Raw genomic sequence first — 23,539 nt, 5'->3', positions numbered from 1 at the left:
AATAATATATGTGAAATATGTATTTTTATTATATAATTACATATTTATTATTTGATTTTATGAATAAAATAGATATTGATTAAAAAGATGAATTAAAAATAAAAAAATTTAAAAATAATATATTTATTAATTAAAAATAAAAAAAAACTTGAAACAACATGAAATACAAATTACAAATGTGTTTAAAAAAGAAAAAATTATATCAGTTTAGGAAACATATTTGGTAGATGGGATAAAATTAGATATTCCTTGAACCCAGGTCACACACCTAGAACGTTCAACATATTGACCAGACTAAAACAGTTGACTAAAATTGCAAACTCATTGACTTGGATCATATTGTTGAAAAATAAATCAATAATGCGAATTAAACAATAAAAATCCCAAATCCCATGTCTAATTTTTATGAGTTCCTAAAACAGTCTGCACATTTTGCTTCAACGATTCAATGGTTTCCAGGATTGTGTTTTTGGAAGTCCCACCATTTCCAGTAGCTTTCTTAGCTTCATCCCCTACACTTTTAGCCTTGCTCTTCAGCTTCTCATCTGTCATCAACTCACTGATCTTTCTCTGAATCTCATCTTGTTTAACCAATCTCTGACCTCCCCATCCCCACGTTGCATCCCATATTCCAAGCCCAGCTTTCTCCAAAACCTCTGCATTTGTTCTTTGGTCCCCATGTTGAGGCCATGCCAGCACTGGAACCCCATTCCCAGCAGCTTCCATCACTGAGTTCCACCCACAATGGCTTACAAATCCTCCAATGGCTGCATTTCCCAGAATATCTTGCTGGTTCACCCATTCTTTGATTACCATTCCTCTGTTCTTTGTTCTTTCGAGAAAGGAACTGCTTAATATCTCTCCCAAATCTTCTTTTTCATCTTTGTCAACTTTTTTCGTCTTGAGAACCCAAAGGAATCGATACCCACTTCTCTCTAATCCATCACTTAATTCCTTTATTTGATCTTTCGACATGGCCGTTCTGCTTCCGAAGCTTAAGAAAACGACTGATTCAGCTGGTTGGTCGTTCAGCCATGGAAGATATCGAGTTTGGCCGTTCATGTTGAGACCATAAGTTTCCAATGGTCCTATAGGGAGAATCGATGGGAGATTGCTTAAGGCTCTCTTGTTGTTGATTGCTGAAAGAGTTTCAGGCTCAAAGGATTCAAAGGTGTTCATTAGGATTCCATTGCAGAAAGGGAGAGCTTTAGCGTTTGAAACAAGGGTTGCTGTAAACCCATGATCGGCATTGAAGAATGGAGGTGGAATGCTTGATATCGGCAACGGGGTCAGCCCCGGGATCTCGATCTCGGTGGCACCATCGACGAGCTTAGCAGCAGCCGATGTTGTCAGGACCGGTAGATACGCCATGAGTGAAAGAAACTTGAGAGAAGTGGTAGAAACAATGTAGTTTCGAACCCCGAGATCAACCGCAACTTTGTTGGCACCATTGGCGACCACAAGGTCTGCAAAAATGGCGGAAACCGGTGGAGTTAAAGAAGCTAACAATGGATGTATCTGATGTGCAGAGCGGCTAGTGGCTTCGAATTGGATGAAAAAAGGGTCATCCGAAATGGAACCCGAAAGCTGCATTGGAGGGACATGGAATTCAATATGATTGATTTCTGGATGTTTGGAGAGAAAGGAAGAAATGTGTGTACATTCAGCGACTGAAACAGTAGGTTTGGCGGTGATCAAAGTTAGCTTACAGTTGTGGGATAATAGCAGCGAGGCGAGGCGGAGAAAAGGGGTCAGATGACCCATTCCGGCACTCGGAAAGAGCGCAATGTGCGGCTGAGATGTGACAGAACCTGGGGAAATCGACATTTTTGTGTGAGATGAATGTTTGACTTTCAAATTTAGATGGAAAGAACATGTGGAATTTATACATATAAGCATATGGATGACTCGTTTATTTATTTATCTTTTTTTTTTAGAAAATGTTTAAAATTAATACTCAAATTCATGTTCTCAATACACATACCAATCGAATGAACAAATATTTACAAATTTAAAATGGTTAAAATAGGCTCAAATCTCTATACTTTTTGTATGTTTGAAATTTAACAATTACATTTTTATTTTTAGAGATTGTACTTTTCAATTTTTAAAATTTATATCTATTTGTCAATTATTTTTTTATTAAATTCAAATTCATTACAGCATCATTTTTCTTGTTACATGACAACCAAATGAGTATTTTTATATTTTAATATGTAAGATAAATTTGATAATTCAATTCATTACATTATATTTAATTGTTAATGATTTTGAAAAGACCAAACCCTACAATTTGACATATTGATAATTAGGGGTGAGCAAAATTTAATTAGAAAAAATTGAAAAAAATTTAAATTTCGAATTGTTCGAATTGAGTTAATCGAATTAATAAGATCAACTCATTTTTTTTCGAATTTCGAATTTAAATAAAGTTGATTCAAATAATTCAAATAAATTGAACATTAAACTACCCACCCTTAACCCCTCCCCAATTCTTCTCTTCAATTTTTTTTTTACTTTCCCTTTCTCTTCAATTTTTTTTACATTCCCTTCCCTTTTATCCAAAAAAATCAAATCCCCCGAAAATTTTTTATCACCCTTACCTCCAAAAAATTTTACTTTTCCTCCTCCTTTTACTCCCAAAAATCAAAATCCTCTAGAAAACTTTTATTTCTCCCCCTTTACCCCAAAAATTAAAATCATCTTAATTTTTTTCATCAATTGCTTTTATTTGTTCACTTCAATTTTTCTTTATACGATCATTTTTAAAAACTTTAAAGAAAAATATTTTTAAAAGAACTACATAAAAATAAAAAACACCAAAATTATTTTTAAATTTAACTCGAACAAATATACTCAATTCAATTTTAATTTCATCTCACTCAACTCGATTTGAGAAAATTTTAAATCGATTAGGATGATAAAATAGGAATCGTCAACTCAATTAATTTGAATTTTTTTCATTCGATTCAATCAAACACTCATCCCTACTGATAGTTTTGTTTTACAACAGTTTGGGATTGTTTAAGACATTTTGCTGAAGTGGATGAACCTTGATACACGATTGATTTGCATTCGAGGAAAGATCAACGTTGGGCTATTGTTCATAAGTAATAGATCCATCATAGCCCATTGTCTTTAGCATGTCATTAAGAGTGCATTGATCGAGTATAATAAATTTTCATCATTAGTGAAGAAATAGCATAATCCCACATCTTAAAAATGTAAGGTTGTGAAGTGTTTGTACTATTATAAATGGAGGTGGTTTCCCTACTTTTAAATCATCTCAAAATTTGTTATTTCCTTCATAAAGTAAAATTTTTATTTTTTCTATTTGTAATGTGCGAATACGTAAGCGTAATTTGCCAAACCTCGTCAAAGTTCTGGTATTCTTTATTGTTTTTCTTTCACTATTTTGTAAGATACATTTGTAGTGATATATTGTGCTATTAAATTACATTAGAGGGAGATTCTGTCAGGAGGTTGGTTTTTAAGTGAGATCATCTATGACCCTTTCAATTGAACCTAATGTGTTTTTTTAGTACAATAACCTACTCTCTTTTATCCTATTTGCACACAATTAACGCATTATTACAATTGGTATAAGAGTAACGAATCTTGTTCAAGAAGGACAACATCTTCAATTTTTTGAAATGCACGTATAATTAAGTTGTCAATGAAGACAATGAAGAGTGCATGTCAAACTTGTGAAACCTACCGAATAGAGATATCAAAGACTACATATTGAATTTGTTAAACTTGCCTACCCCACTCCTCCTATAAGGATGTCTATGCTAGTAACATCCCCAAAAATTTTCAGAGTCTTAAACAGTGATAAATATACAATAAATTAGTCAAAATTTTGAGAAAAGTCAAAAATTGGAAACTTAAAGAGTTATGAGACACAAAAGATACGTGCATAAGATATTTGGAAAGTATAAATATTAATATAAATTTTTGGGAACCGATTAAATTAATGGAAAGTATTGGGACAATGTGATAAAATTGGGTGTTGAAGGATTAAATTAAATTGATGAAAAAGGGGGAGGGACTAGAGGTGAAAACATACCAAAGGAAATAGGACACATGGATGTTATTATAGAAAAAGTAGAAGGATAAAATGGTAAAAGAATTGAAAATATAATTATGAAAAAGTAATGGCTTAATTATAATTAAGTGAAAAGGGCAAGATGGTAAATAACATAAAAAGATATTTTTGTATAGATAAATTGATGGAAAAGTTTAGAAAAATGGAGAAAGAAAAAGATTTAAAAAAAAAAGGCTATAAAGGCCATTAGCCATGGTACTTCCCGTCAGCCACCATTTTCCCACCAGTTTAACTTTTATTTTTCTTTCAATTTAGTCCCTCTCACCAAATACAAATCAATTAAGCTAGTTTCTTCTAAATTTCTTCAAGATTAGCGAGTAAAATTAGTAGCGAAGTATAGTTATTAAAAGAAATGCATCCATACTTGTTTCGGAGGAGAGAGAAAATAACAATTAGTGTTGAATACAAGTGATTAAGAAAAAGTGAAGGGAAGTGAGAAACAAGTAGAGAAATAAAGCAAAGGAGGAGCTAAAGGAGGAAGAAGAGGAAGAAAGCTTGATTCATATTTTGAGTTGTAAGTACAACTAGATTCTTACTTGTTTCGATTATGAAGTTAATAGTTAGAATGAATATAATTTTAATACGGTATTTAATTACAAATTTATAAGTCGAATAATTGAATAATAAGGCTTCATAATTAAATATAATAAATAATGAATTGTTTGTATTTATTAAGTAACATGTGATAAAGAAATTGAAAGAGATGTGAGAAAATATTTAAAGTGCATAAAAAATTCTAAATTATAGAGGATGTAAAAGTTGATGGAACTATATATTTATGTAATTAAATGTGAAGAGAAGCATGTGAAATAATGATATGTGAAATAATGTACAGATGTTTTATAAAAAAAATGAAAGATAAGGATTAGTGTGTTAAAAGCGTAAAATAACATGAAAAAGAAAGAATTAATAAAGATTAGCGATGAATTATGGAAATTATATTAATTGGTGAAACATGTTACATGTATTAAAGGAATTATAAATTCTATTTGTGGATTTGATGCCTCAAGGACAAAATTTAGAGAAAAAAAAATGAAAATGACATGTGAATGTGAATGTGATAAGAAATTATGGTGGAATATGGAAGTTAAACAGAGAAATGAAATATGTTATATGCGAAATTGAAAGAAAAAGATATTGTTACATGAAATGTCATGATGAGGTATAAATTGTAAAATAAGTAAAAGTGATAGGTGAAATGTATAATAAGAATTCTTAGTGGAATTATGGAAGATTATTAAATATTGAGACAAGTTACATGTGTTAATGAAAAAGGAAGATATAATTATACGAAGTATTGTTATAAGGATAAATGGTAAAAAGTGTAAAAGTGACGTGTGTATATTATGACTTGCCCGAGTAGATGAGATAAGAACTGCTGGGATATTAGTGGCATGCCATTAAGGAACCTTAGCGTGCTCTCTGATTATTAGCATGTCAGTGCTCATCGATTAGCACATTTGTGCTTTCTGTTCATCCATTTCGGCGGTGTTATGTTCTGTCCTGTATATCCTGTGTGTTCTATTAAGTCTACTAGGACTCTGAAAAAGGTACAAAACTATTTTAGTGACTATTGAATTATATAGATTATATGTGTTGAAAAGTTATGAAATTGAGAAAAAGAAAAAGAAAATATATGGTTGAAATAAGTAAAGTAAATTATTAGAAATTTTAGCTAAATGGAGTCAATGAGAATTTTAAGGAAATCATGTGATTCTAGTATTATGTAGATGTTAACTAAATCAATATGTTTAGTTGGTGTTTAATGAGTAAATAATAATAAATGTGGACCTAATTGTAAGAGTAAGTGAATTGATTGGTAAATTATGTATGATGAATACAAAGAAGTCATTTAAATGTTTCTATGTGGTAAAAATAAATGAGTTATAATTTATAATATAGATTATGATCTAAATATTAGTTGTACGTACTAAGCTAGCAATAGCTTAACGTGTGTTCATGCGTGTAGGTTAAAAGTAGAGGAAAAGGATTTTTGAAGATTGAAAGCACCTCATCTCATCACATTAGTGGATCCGAGGAAGGGGTAAAGTATTAATTTATGTCGTTTCAGTAAATAGCATGTACTTAGGTGGGTGTATTAAGGTTAAATGTGGTGGGACTTAAATGTGAAACTCAATGTTTGCTTAATTCATATGAAATAGTTTAAATGTTAATTAAGTAATATAAGAAAATTGGATTTTTAAAATGCTTAATTACAATTTATATTTGAATTAAATTGGCTTAAAATTTTTAGATTTGAACAAGGGTTAAATTGGGTAAACTTTAGGAATTAATTTGGCAAATTATCCCTTGAATTTCAAACTTAAACACGGTTCCCAAAATCTATACAACCGTGTTCCCTATTTTTTACAATGGCCATTATTTCACTTTAATATATTGTTCTAAATGCAAGAATGGTTAAAAAATTTTATTTCGGCTTATCCCAAATACCAATAAATATATATACTGAAATAACGAAACTAATATGTGCAAATGATAATGTTATCTTAATCTGGTAATCAGGTTGGGTATAGGGTGTTACAATGCTAGATTTGTTAAGTATCTAGCCTAACTTTGCATAAACAATGGTGAGTATAACTAGTTTGTCCACACCTTATACAAGCCTTTCTAGTATGTACCCGATTCAATCTCAACCAAACAACGACGTAATTCTAGCGTCGAAGACGTCATCGAGTTTTGAGATTGCTATTACCACTTTGCTTTTGTTCAAATATCATCATCTTGACATCATCATTAAAAGTCACTGCAACATACTAAGGGTGGGTTTGGATGGGCAATTGAGTGCAATGCGATGCGTTTAGATTACTTTTTGTCTCACGCTACAGTATCGCTGCAATATCTAATCTCATCGCCACCGTTATTTTTACACTAACCACAAGTAAATGCACCACCCATCCAAACTCACCCTAAACATCTCCTCTCGTAGACCCAAAAATGTTATGTTAAATTGGCTGGTCATGTTATCAATTAAGAATGTATAATATTAAAGTATTACATTAGGAATAATACTAACAAATTCAATAAATGTAAATAACACAACATCAAATAAAAAGACCATATTTTACTACAATAACAATAAAAATAAAGAAATATTTAACATATTCAAGAAAAAAAATGAAAAAGCTAATATCATAACATTTGCAAAAAAGAACAAAAAAAAAAGAAAAGAAAAAAAGCTCACATGATAAATTTGGCACAAAAAAAAAGCTCGTACTGATTGAAATTATCTTTTGAGAAGTCTATGGTTTGAATGTGTAAAGGACGGAGGGTTTTTAGGGTTTGAGAGAAGTTAAAATTAGAAGTGAGACTCGACACCCATAAGTGTTGAGATCAAGTTAATTAAGATCAAATCCGTATAAGTTGAAGTATTAGATCCTTAACATAATCTCTAAAAATGATCATGACCTTGATACTGGTGGATATCGAGGTTGGGGTACGGTTTTCTTATTATATCTCTTGATGATTCTCTTACATGAAAGTAAGATCTTGAGAACTATACTTATCAAATTTTGTTCAAATATAATTCACATAAACCTTAACACCCATGAATATCGAGGACATTTAATATTCAAAACACATGCATTTTAAAATTAAACTTCAAACGTATATATTTAACATTAAAAAATAATAATAATAAATAATTCCCCTCCTAATAATATGTTTTTTTTATGGTTGTTTGAATTGGATTGAACCATTTGGTTGAATCATTTGGATCGAGAATCGATCGGGATACCAATCCAAAGTCCAAAGAAAGTTATTAGACCAATTAATTTAAAAATCGATATGGACTTACTGAACCAGACAGTTGAATTGATTTTTTTTATTATATATTTTAAATAATTTATCTTTAAATTCTACGGAGATTTAATTAGGAAGCCCTCCAATGAGCTTCCACTTCTACGTAACAAGTTGCTAAAATTGAGTTAGTTGAACTTGCCCCAATTTCTTTAATGTCAGATCCCTCGAGATTTCCAATCTTTTGTCGGATTACAGATGCAAATATTAATTGATTAATAGGTAGGTTAAGTTCCATGCTACATCTATACACAAAATGTGTCCATTTTAGAAAAATGAAAAATCCACCTAAAATAAATTTGAATGGTATTTAGTAAGAATATGTGTTTATCAATAAATGTTCAAGTTAAGTTACATTCTCAAAAAAGAGAATATGAATTCTAATTTGAAGACGATATTATTGAAAAAGGTAATTATAAACCTCAAACATGTATCGTAAAATAGATATGAAGACGAGCAAATAAAAATATATTGAGTGCAGGCACATATTAAGAAATTAAGGTTAGATTAAACAAATACAAATTCCCTTAAATTACGCCAACTTAGAGTCTTGGAATTGGATCAATTTAGTTTATTAAACAAGATTTGCCGTTTACTCCATCCTTTTGTATTTTCCTGGAAAAGGAAATTAAAAGTTGAATGAGAAGTGAAAGGATGGCGCAAATTTTAGTCAGATGACAATCCTTAAATTTATTAACTGATTTTTTTTGTGAGTGATATATGTAATTAACAAGTTAACATGGCATTACACATGTGATAATATGTTTGACGCGTCAAATTTTGAAAATAGAAAAAATTAACTTAATGAATTTAATAGTTACCATTTAGTCAGGACTAAAATTTTTAATTCCTAAAAGTATAAGGACTGAAAATGATCAAATCAAAATACAGGTTTTAAATCTATAACTTAAGCAAAGTATAAGACATAATGGAGTTGGACCTATTTTCTTTATGAGAGTTGTTGGGCCTAGGGTAGAGTCCAAATTTGATTTAGGCTTAGACGAGAATAATAAGTTTGGTAAAATTAGTAATGCCCTTGGCAATATTTTTAGAATAGTGTCACAGTTTTTCAGTTCCAACGGTCCAATTGAAATATATATATATATCATGGTTTAACTAGTTAATAGTGAGTTCAATTGGTTTTATTCTATTTTTTGAACTGTCAAGAACATAGAAGAAGTAGGATGAGCAGTTAGTCAAATTTAATATGGATCATACATGGACAGTAGTTGAAGTCGGCGGCTCCCCTAAGTTTCCCCATCTAGGATCTCTGGGGAAGAGGATCAAGTTGGCCCTTGCGAACAGCTTGATGCATTATCTCCCTTCAACCCTTTGAGTGAAATGCAACAAAAGGAAAGAAAATCTATGGACCAATCCCACTGTCTTCACCCCGTAGGAACTGCGAGATCGCCCCAAGGACACCTTCGGTATCCAGGGGTCGCGGACCGACCATAAAACCCTGTTGATGCCTCAAACGATTCTCGATCCGACCGACCAATCTAATTCAAATATCATTGATCTTTAGGTTATGACCAATAGATTGGGAGCACTACAACAAAAATGACCTTAAGCAATGCTCAAACATTGTTGCTTAAATGACAAATATCACTGCATTATAGCTTATGCAATGATTTTATGGTCGTTGTGTATGTAGTTGTTGCCTAAACTTAAAAGCAACGCTTATTTCATTTTAAATAGCAGTTTATTCTATTAGCTAAGTTATTTTCTTCTTGCGTTTGTATTTGTATTTCCTCATGCTTGGCCTTAAATAGATGATGAAGCAATTTCTTAAGAAGAAGTCTAGAGAAAATTCAAGACTAAAAAGGAATCGAATAAATACAACTTCTGTTGAAATCTGTGCATCAACCAAGTCTATATTAGGTGCCTTTATATTCGATCTAACTGTCATGATAATTTAATTGTAAAGGATTTGGTGATTATTGATATTAACCATAGAAATGAAGCCACCTAAGCTTCCTTCGAATCCCCCTTACCCTTCTGTGTAGTGTCTTTTATAGGAGGTTTATTCTCCAACCTCATCACTAAATAGAGGAAACTCACCTCTTTAAAGTTTAGATTTTCACTAAGGTCTTACGGGTACACTTGATAATTTGGGTTCCAGTTACACCTGCTCATGGGTTGAGCCACTTGGCCCAACCCAAAGGCCCGCTCGAATTGTGGAAGAGTTTAGGCAAAAATATAGGCCCAAAAAATGGGCTTAGACAAAAGAATAAGGCCTCATTAAAAAACGAGCCAGACTTCGAGTAAGGCATTTTTGGCCCGGCCCGACCCGATTTCACTAAAGGACAAAAATTTGTTTTTTTTAAATATTATTTTCTTGTTGTTTTCTCCCTATTTTGCTATCATTTTACTATTTTGTTGTTATTGTTTGGATATTGTATAAAACTTATTTTATTGTTAATTTTGTTATATTTTAAAGACATTTTTTTTAATTTTGTTATTATTTTAGAGACATTTGCTTGTTAAGTTGCATCTATCTTAGTGTTATTTAAGTATATATATTTTTAAAAATTTATTTTGGGAAATATTTATTTTGATGTTTTTAGTATTTTTGATGTATTATATATTTTTTAAAATTATATAAAAATTAATATAGGCGGGCTAGGTTGGGCCCGGGTTTTAGCATTTTTACCCGAGTCAGGCTGCAAAATTTTAGGCCCATTTTTCAGCCCGGGCCTAGCAAACGGGCCTAAATTTTTAGTTGAGCCCGACCCGGCCCGGCCCATGCACACCTCTAGCTCCAGTGAAGAGAGTAATCTCCTTTTTACCCCTCAACTTTTATTTTAAACATATTAATTTTATTATATTATTTTTAAAATAAATATACTTTAATTATTATTTAAAATAATATAATTTGAATATATTTCATTAATCAATAATAATATAATTTTTAATATTTTTATGCAAATCTAATTTTAATAATTTATAATTATTATTTAATATATATAACTATATTTTGTTATTTTTAATTTTTATTACAATTATACACATTTTATTCTAATGTCATTTATTTTCTATTTTTTTTCACCGCCATTATTAAATTAAATCCAAACATATATTTCTCATTGTTACAATAACCAATTTCACTATCAATGTTATTTTATTTTTTACCATAACCAATCTCACGACTATCCATTTAAAATATACTTTTAAGTTTTCTTTTAGAATTATTGTTAAGAAAAATTTTAAAAATTTAAATTGATATTTTAATTATAGTTCATCGTTAATACATAAAATTTAACGTTGAGGCTAATTTATACGTTTCGAAATATATAAAAGATAATTTACTTTTTTTTCCGATAAATGAATTGAAACGGAATCCACCGTTAAGTACAAGACTTCCCTGTTACTTTTGGAATCTTCCAGTTTATTCCATATTTCATGTAAAAACATAACATTAGTGGAGTACCATGTCCCATGATTTCCATGTTGGAAGAACCAAGAGTTTTATTTGATCAAAGTACAAAATTTACTAAGCAACGGCTGCTTTCTTTTTCTTTTTATTCCAGATGATCATGTAATTTGATTGACATGAACATTGAAGCATATTGCAGCAGCTGATGGTCTCTGCTGCTTCCCTGCTCTGTCCTGGAAGTAATCGGATTCGGACCTTTAACCCTCGTTCGGTAACGCCGCCAGGCGAGTTGTATGTTCACAGCGGCCCATGTTTGCCAATTTGATGAATAATATCTTGCTGTTCTCTTAAGCCTCTCGCTGGCGAATTTGTACTTGAAATGATATGTGATGTATCGGAGATGGTCCGAATCAAGACCAAATGCTTCAACCGATTCGACGCTAACGAATGTCGCAGATGAGGCCGGAAGACGGTCGATAAATGATTGGCGAAGACACCATGAGAGCAGCTCATCACCTATAAAGCCTCCTGCTTCGATTATACTCGTCGCAACCATGCCTTTGCTGAAGCTTTGAGTACGTTTAATGCGTCCATGAACTATAAATACCATTCTTTGCACCGGATCTCCTTCTCTAAATATCTATTTCATGAGGAAATCAACATGTTTAACAAACCTTGTATCGTTGGGGTAAGAGTATCAGATTCGAGTGCGTGTCCGACATTGGTATGTCGAAGATGATTGAAAATAAAGATTCCAAGTAAAAAAGAATTTCGTAAACTTATACCTTTTCATCTTTAGAGAAGACAAGAGGTTTAACTCGGTCACAAATGTTATCCAAAATAAGATCATCCAAGTTGTGGAACAAAGGAACCTGACAGAAAGAAGTTGCAATTCAATTGAATACGGGGACTCGTAAGATATAAACATATGCTCATTCTGCTCCAAATTTTCTTTGTATATTTGATGGATTCAATTAAGGGTCATGTGTTTTTTTCTTTTGTTAAAGTTGAGGGTCAATATCTCTAGTGTTCTGTACCTTTTTGATGAGGTCAAGGCAAAGATAACGCTTAATGTCCCGCCGAAGGCCTTCAGGCAAGTCTTTGATCAATTCCATTTCATCTTCTCCTCCCAAAGTGGCCCATTTCTGGTGTTCAAAACGGCGAACTCTTTGTCTCAAACATGACGGTAACTGCCGACGCTTCATCCACCATTCCATGTCTCGACATCTCAGCTGCATTTGCCTCTTCTTCGCCATGACAGCATGCAAGAAAACCTTGATCATCAAAATAACCCACTGTCACTTAAGTTATGTTCCCATAGAAAATAGGGTAAATGAGTGAGGTTTGAGTCACCTACCTGGATGTTCCCTATGAGTAAAGTGAAGAGCAGCAATCCAGCTAGCACTAAGCATATACTGAATATCACTTCTAACCAGTTACTCGTTGGCTCTAGAATATTTCCAAAGGTGCTGCGAATTGAAACATGGTGTGTGAGAAAATACCGATGAATGGATATTAATCTTGTGAGTGGAACTTCCAAGATTGAGACTTAAAGCCAACGATGGAATGGTTATTCAGGCTTTTAGGACACCCTGCCCCAAGATTTTTCTCCAATTGAAATATGATGTTTAAGCACACTGATATAGAACTAGAAGTTACAATTTTGTGAGTGACTTTGAACCTATATCTGATACAAATTTGAAACTTCTGTTACTTGGACCCAGATATAAGTATCAGATGTGGGTATATGTCTCGCACGATGAAACCCAGGTTTACCTGAGAGTCATTAAGCCCCAAAATATGGGATAAAGGATCTTAACAGCAACAGAATTGCTAGAAACAACAGGAAGAGCCCACTCATAAATCCCATAATTGAATGGTCCTTTAACGTCTAAGCACAAAGGTTTTCCATTAACTTTTGTTGAGCCACCGCCACAAGACAAAGACAGTTTTCCGCACTGCTCATTTCTCGCACATTGTTGCCTGAGACACGAGGTTATGCGCTGCATAGTGAGCACATACCAACACCCTCCCGCAACCTGCATTATGCCAAAAATCAAACCAAACCTTTGTAAAAGTTTTGTGGGGAAGAGATGGTAGCATATTGGATATCAATGTTCTTTTTAATATTTTAATATGAATCTATATGATTTCTTGAAATTTTAATTCTATTTATTATTTGTAATAAATTTGAGTAACATAATCTAAATTGTTTTATCAAGAATAGTGAAGCGAATTTAGAAAACAGATACTTGAAAATTAATATTAACGTAATTTAAATATTATCAAAATCCATAATAATCAATCTTCCATCAGCTAACAAAAAGAAAATCAAGTTTATAGGGAAGACTTTACATGAGAAGCTATGAAGTAGGCAATGAGATTAAGGCCAAAACCCCACCAAATGGTGCCAAAGACATAACCAGTGACCTTCTTCATCCTTCTCATCAAGCAAATGGTGTGGTGAACTTTTGGGAGGAATTGGAACAAGAAACTCAAGAACAGTATATTCATTATATGCCTGATGTGCTCTTCCCTCATTAGTTTTGGTAAAACTAACCAGAACACTGCCTGCAAAACAACACAAGAAGGATGTTACGGTCCCATCATGATGTTACAGTTGTTAATGTGGCTTCACCTAAGATTAAACATACCTGAGGAACTGGGAGAATCACGAAGGCATCAAACCAGAAACCTTTAAGCGAACGAACATAATGAGAAGCAATGACACGAGCGTCCCACACCAGTTTCCCGCAACCGACGACGAGGGACTCCCTGGACACGTACACCAACCTGAACTGAAGCCATATATGGAACAAATGCACAGCGTCGACACAAGTCCGAAGGACGGTAACAGTCACGGCAAGCCCACTATCCATGTACAAACAAGGCCATTCACCTCTGCCTATAGATACTGTTGAAAAGTCAAAAATGGTGGGAGGTGCAATTGGCACCGAAAGAAGAAAGTAAAAAGTGGTTGGCAAGTTGAGTTTAAAGTTGAATGGTATAATTGCAATTTTGGTCCCTAATTTTTTAGGCCATTTGCAAGTTAGTCCCTGAACCTCAACTATAAATAGGCCTAACCATTTCTCATTTCAACCATCCCAACCAATCTTTCTCTCTTAGTTTTCTCTCTTCTCCCATTTGAGAATTCTCAAGGAATTCTATTTGTTTGTAATATTGTGAAGATAGTAAAGTTATCATCTGGTGTTAGTGCCCGAGGACGTAGGTATAATTTACCGAACCTCGTTAAAACTCTTGTGTTCTTTCTTGTCCTATTTTTCTTTCAATATTTGAGGGTATAATAGTAGTATTTAATTGTGCTATTAAATTACTATAGAAGGGATATTCTGACTAAGGAAAGACTTGGTATTTAAGAGATCCATGTGATCCACCTCTCTTCCCTGGGAATTGAACTTTGTGTGATTTTTTAGTACAATAATTTACACGCTTCCGACCCTATTGGAACAACAAGTGGTATCAAGAGCCGAAGGTTAATCGTAGTATGCTCTGTGGTTGCAGTTTAAACTGATCTTCCACATCAGAAAAGATTTCCTTAGGTATATTGAAAGATTATGGAGAAAACGGTCGATGTAGGAGCTTCAACATCGTCCATGTGGACAAGACCGACAATTGCAAATGCAAGATTGGCCGTGGAGATCTTTGATGGCACGGGCCATTTTGGTATATGGCAAAGTGAGGTTCTAGATGCCCTTTTTCAGCAGGGTCTAGACATTGCCATTGATGAAGAGAAACCAGATGATGTACAGGAGAAAGATTGGAAGGCGATCAATCGGTTGGCATGTGGCACAATTCGATCATGCCTTTCTCGAGAGCAGAGGTATGCTTTTTCAAAGGAGACTTCTGCAAATAAGTTGTGGGTGGCACTTGAAGAAAAATTTTTGAAGAAAAACAGTCAAAATAAGCTCCACTTGAAGAAAAGACTGTTTCGCTTCACATACGTCCCAAGTACCACAATGAATGATCACATCACCAAATTTAATCAGTTAGTCACTGATTTGCTGAATATGGATGAGACATTCAAAGATGAAGATTTGGCTTTGATGCTGTTGGGGTCACTTCCTGAGGAGTTTGAGTTCCTAGAAACTACTCTACTTCATGGCAGGAGTGATATATCTCTGAGCGAAGTCTGTGCGGCCTTATACAGTTATGAACAGAGAAAGAAGGATAAACAGAAAAACTCAATCAGAGATACAGAAGCTTTAGTAGTCCGAGGTCGTTCATACACTCGGAAGAAAACTCAAAAGGGGAGATCAAAGTCAAAGTCCAGACTCGGGAAAGATGAATGTGCTTTTTGTCATGAGAAAGGCCACTGGAAGAAAAATTGTCCAAAGCTGAAGAATAAGGGAAAAGCTGCTGTAGATGCTTGTGTTGCAAAGCATGATACTAGTGACTCTGAACTATCACTGGTTGCATCATCATCGTCGTTCCATTCAGATGAGTGGATATTGGATTCGGGTTGTACCTATCATATGTCCCTAACCGGGAGTGGTTCTCTGATTTAGTAGAACTAAATGGAGGAGTTGTTTATATGGGCAATGACAATGCCTGTAAAACTGTTGGGATAGGTTCAATCCAATTAAAGAATCAAGATGGATCAACCAGAGTTCTGACTGATGTTCGGTACGTGCCCAGTTTGAAGAAAAATCTCATCTCATTGGGAGCCTTGGAATCCAATGGTTCAGTTGTTACTATGAGAGATGGGATTTTGAAAGTGACATCTGGCGCACTTGTGATATTGAATGGCATCAGGAAAAATAACTTGTATTACTACCAAGGTAGTACAGTTATTAGAGCAGTCGCTGCAGCTTCCGGTAACAAAGACTTGGACTCAATGCAGTTGTGGCATATGAAGTTGGGACATGCCAGCGAAAAATCCTTGCAAATTCTGGCAAAGCAAGGATTGTTGAAAGGTGCAAAGGCTTGCAAATTAAAATTTTGTGAGCACTGTGTTCTGGGAAAGCAAAAGAGAGTGAAATTCGGCACTGCTATCCATAATACAAAAGGTATTTTGGAATATATTCACTCAGATGTGTGGGGGCCTTCCAAAACACCTTCGTTGGGAGGAAAACACTACTTTGTTACTTTTGTTGATGACTTTTCCAGAAGAGTTTGGGTGTATACCATGAAAACTAAAGATGAAGTGCTTGGAGTTTTTCTTAAATGGAAAACTATGATCGAAAACCAGACTGGCAAGAAAATCAAGTGGCTTAGGACGGACAATGGAGGGGAATATAAAAGTGATCCGTTCTTCGATGTGTGCCAAGAGTATGGTATTGTTCGACACTTCACAGTTAGGGATACACCACAACAGAATGGAGTGGCAGAGCGTATGAATCGAACATTACTGGAGAAAGTTCGATGTATGTTGTCCAATGCTGAGTTGGGCAAGCAATTTTGGGCTGAGGCTGTGACATACGCTGGCCATCTTGTTAATCGTTTGCCATCATCTGCATTAGAAAGAAAAACTCCTATGGAGGTATGGTCTGGAAAACCGGCTACAGATTATGATTCCTTACATGTGTTTGGATCCACTGCATATTACCATGTGAAGGAGTCAAAGTTAGATCCGAGGGCAAAGAAAGCTCTCTTTATGGGAATCACTTCTGGAGTGAAGGGATTTCGTCTTTGGTGCTTAAGCACAAAGAAAATGATCTGTAGCAGAGATGTTACCTTTGATGAATCTGCCACATTGAAAAAGGTAGCAGATAAAGATATTCAGACGAGCAATACTCCACAGCAGGTGGAGTGTACTCCAAAACAGGTGGAGTTTGAGCAGATGGGGATTTGCCCAGTTAATAAGTCTAATTCTCCAGCCACAATGGAGGAATTAGAGGTTAAAGAGGTTCTGACCCAAGAACCACTAAGTACACCAGAACCAGTTGCAGTTGCAAGGCCACGGAGAGAAATTCGTAAACCTGCTCGATTTACTAATATGGTGGCCTACGCCCTTCCCGTTGTTGATGATATTCCTATCACTTATCAAGAAGCAATGCAAAGCTTAGAAAGTGATAAATGGAAAAGCGCCATGGATGAAGAAATGCAGTCTCTCCGGAAGAACAATACTTGGGAGTTGGCGCAATTACCGAAAGGTAAAAGGGCAATCGGATGCAAGTGGGTATTCGCAAAGAAAGATGGATCTCCTAGCAAGAAGGATATTCGCTACAAGGCAAGATTGGCAGCTAAAGGCTACGCTCAGAAGGAGGGAATTGACTACAATGATGTATTTTCCCCTGTTGTGAAGCATTCCTCCATTAGAATTTTGTTGGCATTGGTAGCACAGTTGAATTTGGAGCTAGCTCAACTTGATGTTAAGACGGCTTTCTTGCATGGTGAGTTAGAAGAGGAGATCTATATGACTCAGCCAGAAGGATACACAGATGCTGGTGGTAGAAATTGGGTTTGTAAGCTTAACAAATCGCTATATGGATTGAAGCAATCCCCGAGGCAGTGGTACAAGCGATTTGATAGCTTTATGAGAAGGCAGAAGTACACAAGAAGCAAATATGACAATTGTGTGTATTTGCAGAAGCTGCATGACGGATCTTTCATTTATCTACTCTTGTGTGTTGATGATATGTTAATCGCTTCGAAGAGCCAAAATGAGATAGATAAGCTGAAGGCTCAGTTGAATCAAGAGTTCGAGATGAAAGATCTAGGTGAGGCCAAGAAGATTCTCGGCATGGAGATAAGTAGAGATAGACAGAGAGGCAAGCTTTGTTTGAATCAGAAGCAATATCTGAAAAAGGTATTACAATGTTTTGGTGTAAATGAAAACACAAAACATGTAAGTACCCCACTTGCTTCTCATTTGAAACTTAGTGCTCAATTATCTTCGAAAACTGAAGAAGAAAGAGAATATATGGCGAAAGTCCCATATGCTAATGCAGTTGGGAGTTTGATGTATGCGATGGTGTGTACGAGGCCTGACATTTCACAAGCTGTTGGAGTTGTGAGCAGGTATATGCATGATCCTGGAAAAGGACATTGGCAAGCTGTGAAATGGATTCTACGGTATCTTCGAAAAACCGTAGATGTTGGTTTAATTTTTGAACAGGATGAAGCACTTGGTCAGTTTGTAGTTGGATATGTTGATTCCGACTTTGCTAGTGATTTAGATAAACGTCGTTCAACTACGGGGTATCTGTTTACTCTTGCGAAAGCCCCAGTGAGTTGGAAGTCTACCTTACAGTCTACAGTAGCTGTGTCTACTACAGAGGCAGAATATATGGCAGTTACAGAAGCTGTTAAGGAGGCTATTTGGCTTAATGGATTATTGAAAGACTTGGGAGTTGTTCAAAGTCACATTAGTCTATATTGTGACAGTCAGAGTGCTATTCATTTAGCGAAAATCAAGTCTATCATTCAAGAACCAAGCATATCGACGTAAGATATCACTTTGTGCGGGAAGTCTTTGAAAAAGGAAAAATTCTACTTCAGAAGATTCCGACAGCAGATAATCCCGCAGATATGATGACCAAGGTGGTAACAACAATCAAGTTTAATCATTGTTTGAACTTGATTAACATCCTGAGAATTTGAGCACCTTTAGGTGTATGACGCTCGAGAGCGCATTTGGAGGCACTACAAAAGATAGCTTTATCAAATTTGGGGAGTTGAAGGAAGTGTGTGAAGATGTGATTATCCTAATCAAATCTTCAAGGTGGAGATTGTTGAAAAGTCAAAAATGGTGGGAGGTGCAATTGGCACCGAAAGAAGAAAGTAAAAAGTGGTTGGCAAGTTGAGTTTAAAGTTGAATGGTATAATTGCAATTTTGGTCCCTAATTTTTAGGCCATTTGCAAGTTAGTCCCTGAACCTCAACTATAAATAGGCCTAACCATTTCTCATTTCAACCATCCCAACCAATCTTTCTCTCTTAGTTTTCTCTCTTCTCCCATTTGAGAATTCTCAAGGAATTCTATTTGTTTGTAATATTGTGAAGATAGTAAAGTTATCATCTGGTGTTAGTGCCCGAGGACGTAGGTATAATTTACCGAACCTCGTTAAAACTCTTGTGTTCTTTCTTGTCCTATTTTTCTTTCAATATTTGAGGGTATAATAGTAGTATTTAATTGTGCTATTAAATTACTATAGAAGGGATATTCTGACTAAGGAAAGACTTGGTATTTAAGAGATCCATGTGATCCACCTCTCTTCCCTGGGAATTGAACTTTGTGTGATTTTTTAGTACAATAATTTACACGCTTCCGACCCTATTGGAACAACAGATACAGCATAAAAGAAGAGAGGATCAATGGCTAAGGCCATTGCACGAGCCAGCAGGATTGAACGGTTCCATTTCTGTACCCGCTTGCTCCTCGGGTCAAGCACTCCTCGTCGTCCGCCGAACGGACCGGAAGGCTGCCGAGTGGCTGCTTGAGTCGAGTTCTTCTGCAGGCAAACTCGGGCGTGAATGGGAACGAGGGAAGAGCCGGCGTAGGCTTCCCATTCCGGAGGGTGTGCTTGGTCGCAGCTGGTGGAGTGGAAAACTGGGAGTCCCACTTGAGTGCAAGCGTAGCATTCAATGGGGTTGGGAATCAGGTTGTCTTCGTTGATGTCGCCGCTGCCATTATCAGAGCTCTCGGCCGGAGTTATTTGAAGGTGACTACGTGCAGTCCACCAGCTGGAGAAATTGGAGAGAGAAGGCATGGTGGGATGGTGGAACCATGGGAGAGAAAGGAAAGAAAAGGAAGGGTGATAAAAGAAAACAAGGAGAGAGGGAAAGGAACAGGAGAGGTAGGCAAGGAAGATGGAGTTATTTGGAGGGATTTGTGATATGACACAAGTGGAGTGAGAGGGTATCATTAGAGGATTAATTATACCAACTTAATTTAACTTAAATTTACTGTTACCCAACTGTTAAATTGTGCTTTTCTTTAAAAAAGAAAACAATATTATTTTAATTGATATAATAACAATTTTAATCATCAAATTTTATATTTTTTATCAATTTAACCTTAATTCTATATAAAAATTATAAAAAAAAAGTTAAAAGTTATTTTAAAACAAAAAAATCTATATAAAAAGTTATCGAAAAATAGTATCTTGAACATGTTGTTGTTGAAGAACTAATACGCATGAGAAATAAAAAAATTATCATTCAATAGAATTTAATAATAAATTAAAAATAGAAAAAATAGATCATTAAATGCTTTCTCAAAACCAAATTAATAATATTTTTAAGCCGAGTTCTATGCTCTTGAAGAACATCTACAACTGATAGTATAAAGGCTTGTGAAATCGGATGACATGTTTTTAGCCAAACAAATAGTTACGTTAAGAAATAGAATATTTAAAAAAACCAAAGAACCAATAAATTTGCTTGATGTTTTCTATTTTCTATTTTTTTAAATAATGGATATTGAATATTTCTATATAGATAATTTAGAGAGAGAATTTGGAGGGCTTAAAAAAATTTTCCCTCGTTTTCTCACTTTATCTATATTTGAAAATCTTATCTATTTTTACTTTTTGTACTTTTAAGGGTCTGTTTGATTGAAGGAATTGATTTTCCGGAAAATCATTTCCAACTTTTCCAGCGTTTGATTGGCGGAAAACATTTTCCATTTGGAAAATGAACTCCAAAACAAGGGAAAATGGGTTACATTTTAGGGAAAATGTCTTACCCTTTCAATTTCCGTAAGACATTTTCCGTGCTCTCCTCTCTATCGCCTCATTCATTCCTTCCTTCATTTTCGGTAGAAAATTGCTTCTGTTTATCGATTTTCCAGTAACTTATTTTTTTAATTATCCAATACTTGTTTTTTTAAGACAATTACAAATAATTTATTTGATATTAATTTTTTTCAATTTATAACGATTAATATTGTAGCTTAATAATTGAGTATTATTATAAATAAATCATTGCAATATATGTAAAAATAATTTAAAATATAAAAATTTATTAATATATATCAATATATGTAAAAACAATTTTTTCGAAAAATATTTTCAGGAAATCTGCCAAACAGCCGAAAATATTTTACACAGATTCAATCAAACACCAGAAAATATTTTCCAGTAAATCATTTTATAGAAAAGTAGAACATTTTCCCGAAATCATTTTACGGAAAATATTTTACTGGCAATCAAACAGACCCTAAATTTCAAAAAAAAATTATCATTTTATATATAATTAAGGTCAAATTGAAAGAAAGTATAAAAAACTGAAGATTAAAATTGTTATTATACCAACTAAGTGTTACTTAATAGGGGTAATCAAAAAACAATTTTGAAAACATTAGTGACCAAATTGTAACTTTTTTTAGTTAAGTGACCAAAACAAAAATTTACTTATAGTTTAGTAACTGATAGTGTAGTCTATTTTAAAACATAATGTAACATAAAAATAATACTATATGATACTACATACCTATATAAACTCCCAATATTTCGACTTTTGGTGGCAAATCTAGGTATAAAAATTTGGGGTCTAACTAAAATTTTTAATAAAATTAGGAGACTTAATGACAATGTTTTAAAAAAATTTATAGGCATATTAAAACTTTAAACAAATTTTAAAATCAAATGAGAATTGACAAAAAATTTTTGAACGCACTAATTAATTTTTAAAAGGCTTAATGATAATTTTTAAAATTTTGGACTTTAGTGATTGTAATCTGGTGTGATTGGACGGTTATTTGTTTACTTCGAATTTTTCTCGGTCTTTATGTATCTCACGTTTATCTTGATCTGATTTATATGCATATAACATTAATCATCTTACTACGGATCTAATTTTATTTAAAATTATAATATTCTAATCCAAAATATCCCCAGATATTATATAATTTTATATGTTTTTATTTTTTTACAAGATTAAATAAAATGTATATTATAAAATTAAAAATATCTTATTAAAATGTATAAAAATAGTTAAAATCTTATTAATATTAAAAAATAATATAGGGGTACTTTTGGTAATTTGATTTTTGGACAGGGTAGTGTGGTTTGATCAAAACCCAAACTGGTGGGGTCATTTCTATGTATAGGTTGTATACTATTTAAATCTGTAATTGATCCAGGCCAAGCTATATTACAACCATCATCACGTAAGACCTTCAACACTACGTAAGGAGAACCCTAGAAAATTTGAAGTCCAAATGGGAGCCCTATTGCAAACTTTGCCATTTCATCAGCAACATTGTTCCTTCTCTGTAAACATGTTCAACTTTTACTTCCCAATTCCTCCTTAACATCCTCCACAAAGATCTCACTATTGTATTTGGAAGCTCTTTTTTGTCAGTTCTGTGCAAATAATCAACAACTAGTTGATTCCCCAATTGGAGCACAATCCTTCAAGCACCTAACTTCCATGCTTGATCAAGACCATCAATAACCTCCCATGCTTCAGCTTCTGATGCATTGTAGACCTACAATGGATACTCAAGCTTTTATCCACCCCTGCATGCACCTGCCTAGATACCTCCCTCACGTAGGCGCCCCACGCCATGCACCCATGAAAGGAGCTTCACCAAGACGTTACCAAGCACAGTTATCATATAAGATTAAATTTTATTGATGTTTCTAACCTCACGCTCATTAAAAAATGGCCATATTTGGAGCATACCTTAGTTTGGATCTATTAAGAAGATAATCATGGATAAGGGGCACTTCAACCCATCCATCTATAAATACCCCTTATTTTAAAGAAGAGCAAGACAAGCTAGCAAACATAGTACCCTTACTCTACTTGAGTGTGACTCGAACTCCTTGAGCCCACCATGTTTAGCAATTCTCTGTACTATCCTTGATGTTTTTTACACCTACCGTGTAAATTGCATTATGGTATCGGGTAACTTAATATGAACAGTAATTTGTTTGCTTCTTCTTCAACCGATGTTCAATCTGATATCTAAACATGAGTTTAAACAAGACAGTGAACAAAGATAATAAAAAATGAAGGTAAAGAGAGATATAAGCACATTATATTTGTTAACACAATTTTAGTGAAACAGTTTATTCAACAATTGGTCTAATAACCTATTGGTTAAAGCCCAATTTACTATTACACAAAAAGTAATTGAACCCCAACTTGTGACAACCACTCACCCAAATACCTTTTAATTGTCTAATAATCTAGGCCGATAATGATGTACCAATATTCATCAGTTTAATCCACAAGATAAAATCTTAAAAGATAAGGATAGCCAAATTTGATCATCATGATCTGGCGCACGAGATAAAACACGTCCCGAGAATCATTTGTTTATGATGA

The 23,539-nt window shown here is 34.1% G+C and overlaps 2 protein-coding genes across 2 annotated transcripts; both read right to left on the bottom strand.

The window, feature by feature from the left end:
* Positions 1-396: 396 nt before the first annotated feature.
* On the bottom strand, positions 397-1,827 carry LOC121216078 (UDP-glycosyltransferase 708C1). Its single transcript, XM_041091367.1, has one exon. The coding sequence runs from the start codon at positions 1,825-1,827 to the stop codon at positions 397-399; it is 1,431 nt and encodes a 476-aa protein (XP_040947301.1).
* Positions 1,828-11,291: 9,464 nt separating this feature from the next.
* On the bottom strand, positions 11,292-20,082 carry LOC121216291 (cyclic nucleotide-gated ion channel 2). The gene is made up of 8 exons (XM_041091865.1): positions 19,551-20,082; positions 13,955-14,211; positions 13,656-13,871; positions 13,077-13,339; positions 12,658-12,769; positions 12,338-12,574; positions 12,086-12,172; positions 11,292-11,940 (listed from the first exon to the last, which is right to left on the bottom strand). The coding sequence occupies exons 1-8, from the start codon at positions 19,969-19,971 to the stop codon at positions 11,446-11,448; spliced, it is 2,088 nt and encodes a 695-aa protein (XP_040947799.1). The 5' UTR covers positions 19,972-20,082; the 3' UTR covers positions 11,292-11,445.
* Positions 20,083-23,539: the final 3,457 nt, after the last annotated feature.

Source organism: Gossypium hirsutum, chromosome D04 (genome assembly GCF_007990345.1).
Source record: "Gossypium hirsutum isolate 1008001.06 chromosome D04, Gossypium_hirsutum_v2.1, whole genome shotgun sequence".
Lineage (NCBI taxonomy): Eukaryota > Viridiplantae > Streptophyta > Magnoliopsida > Malvales > Malvaceae > Gossypium > Gossypium hirsutum.
The sequence above is the reverse complement of the archived record's forward strand: the minus strand, read 5'-3'. Positions and strand labels throughout refer to the sequence as shown.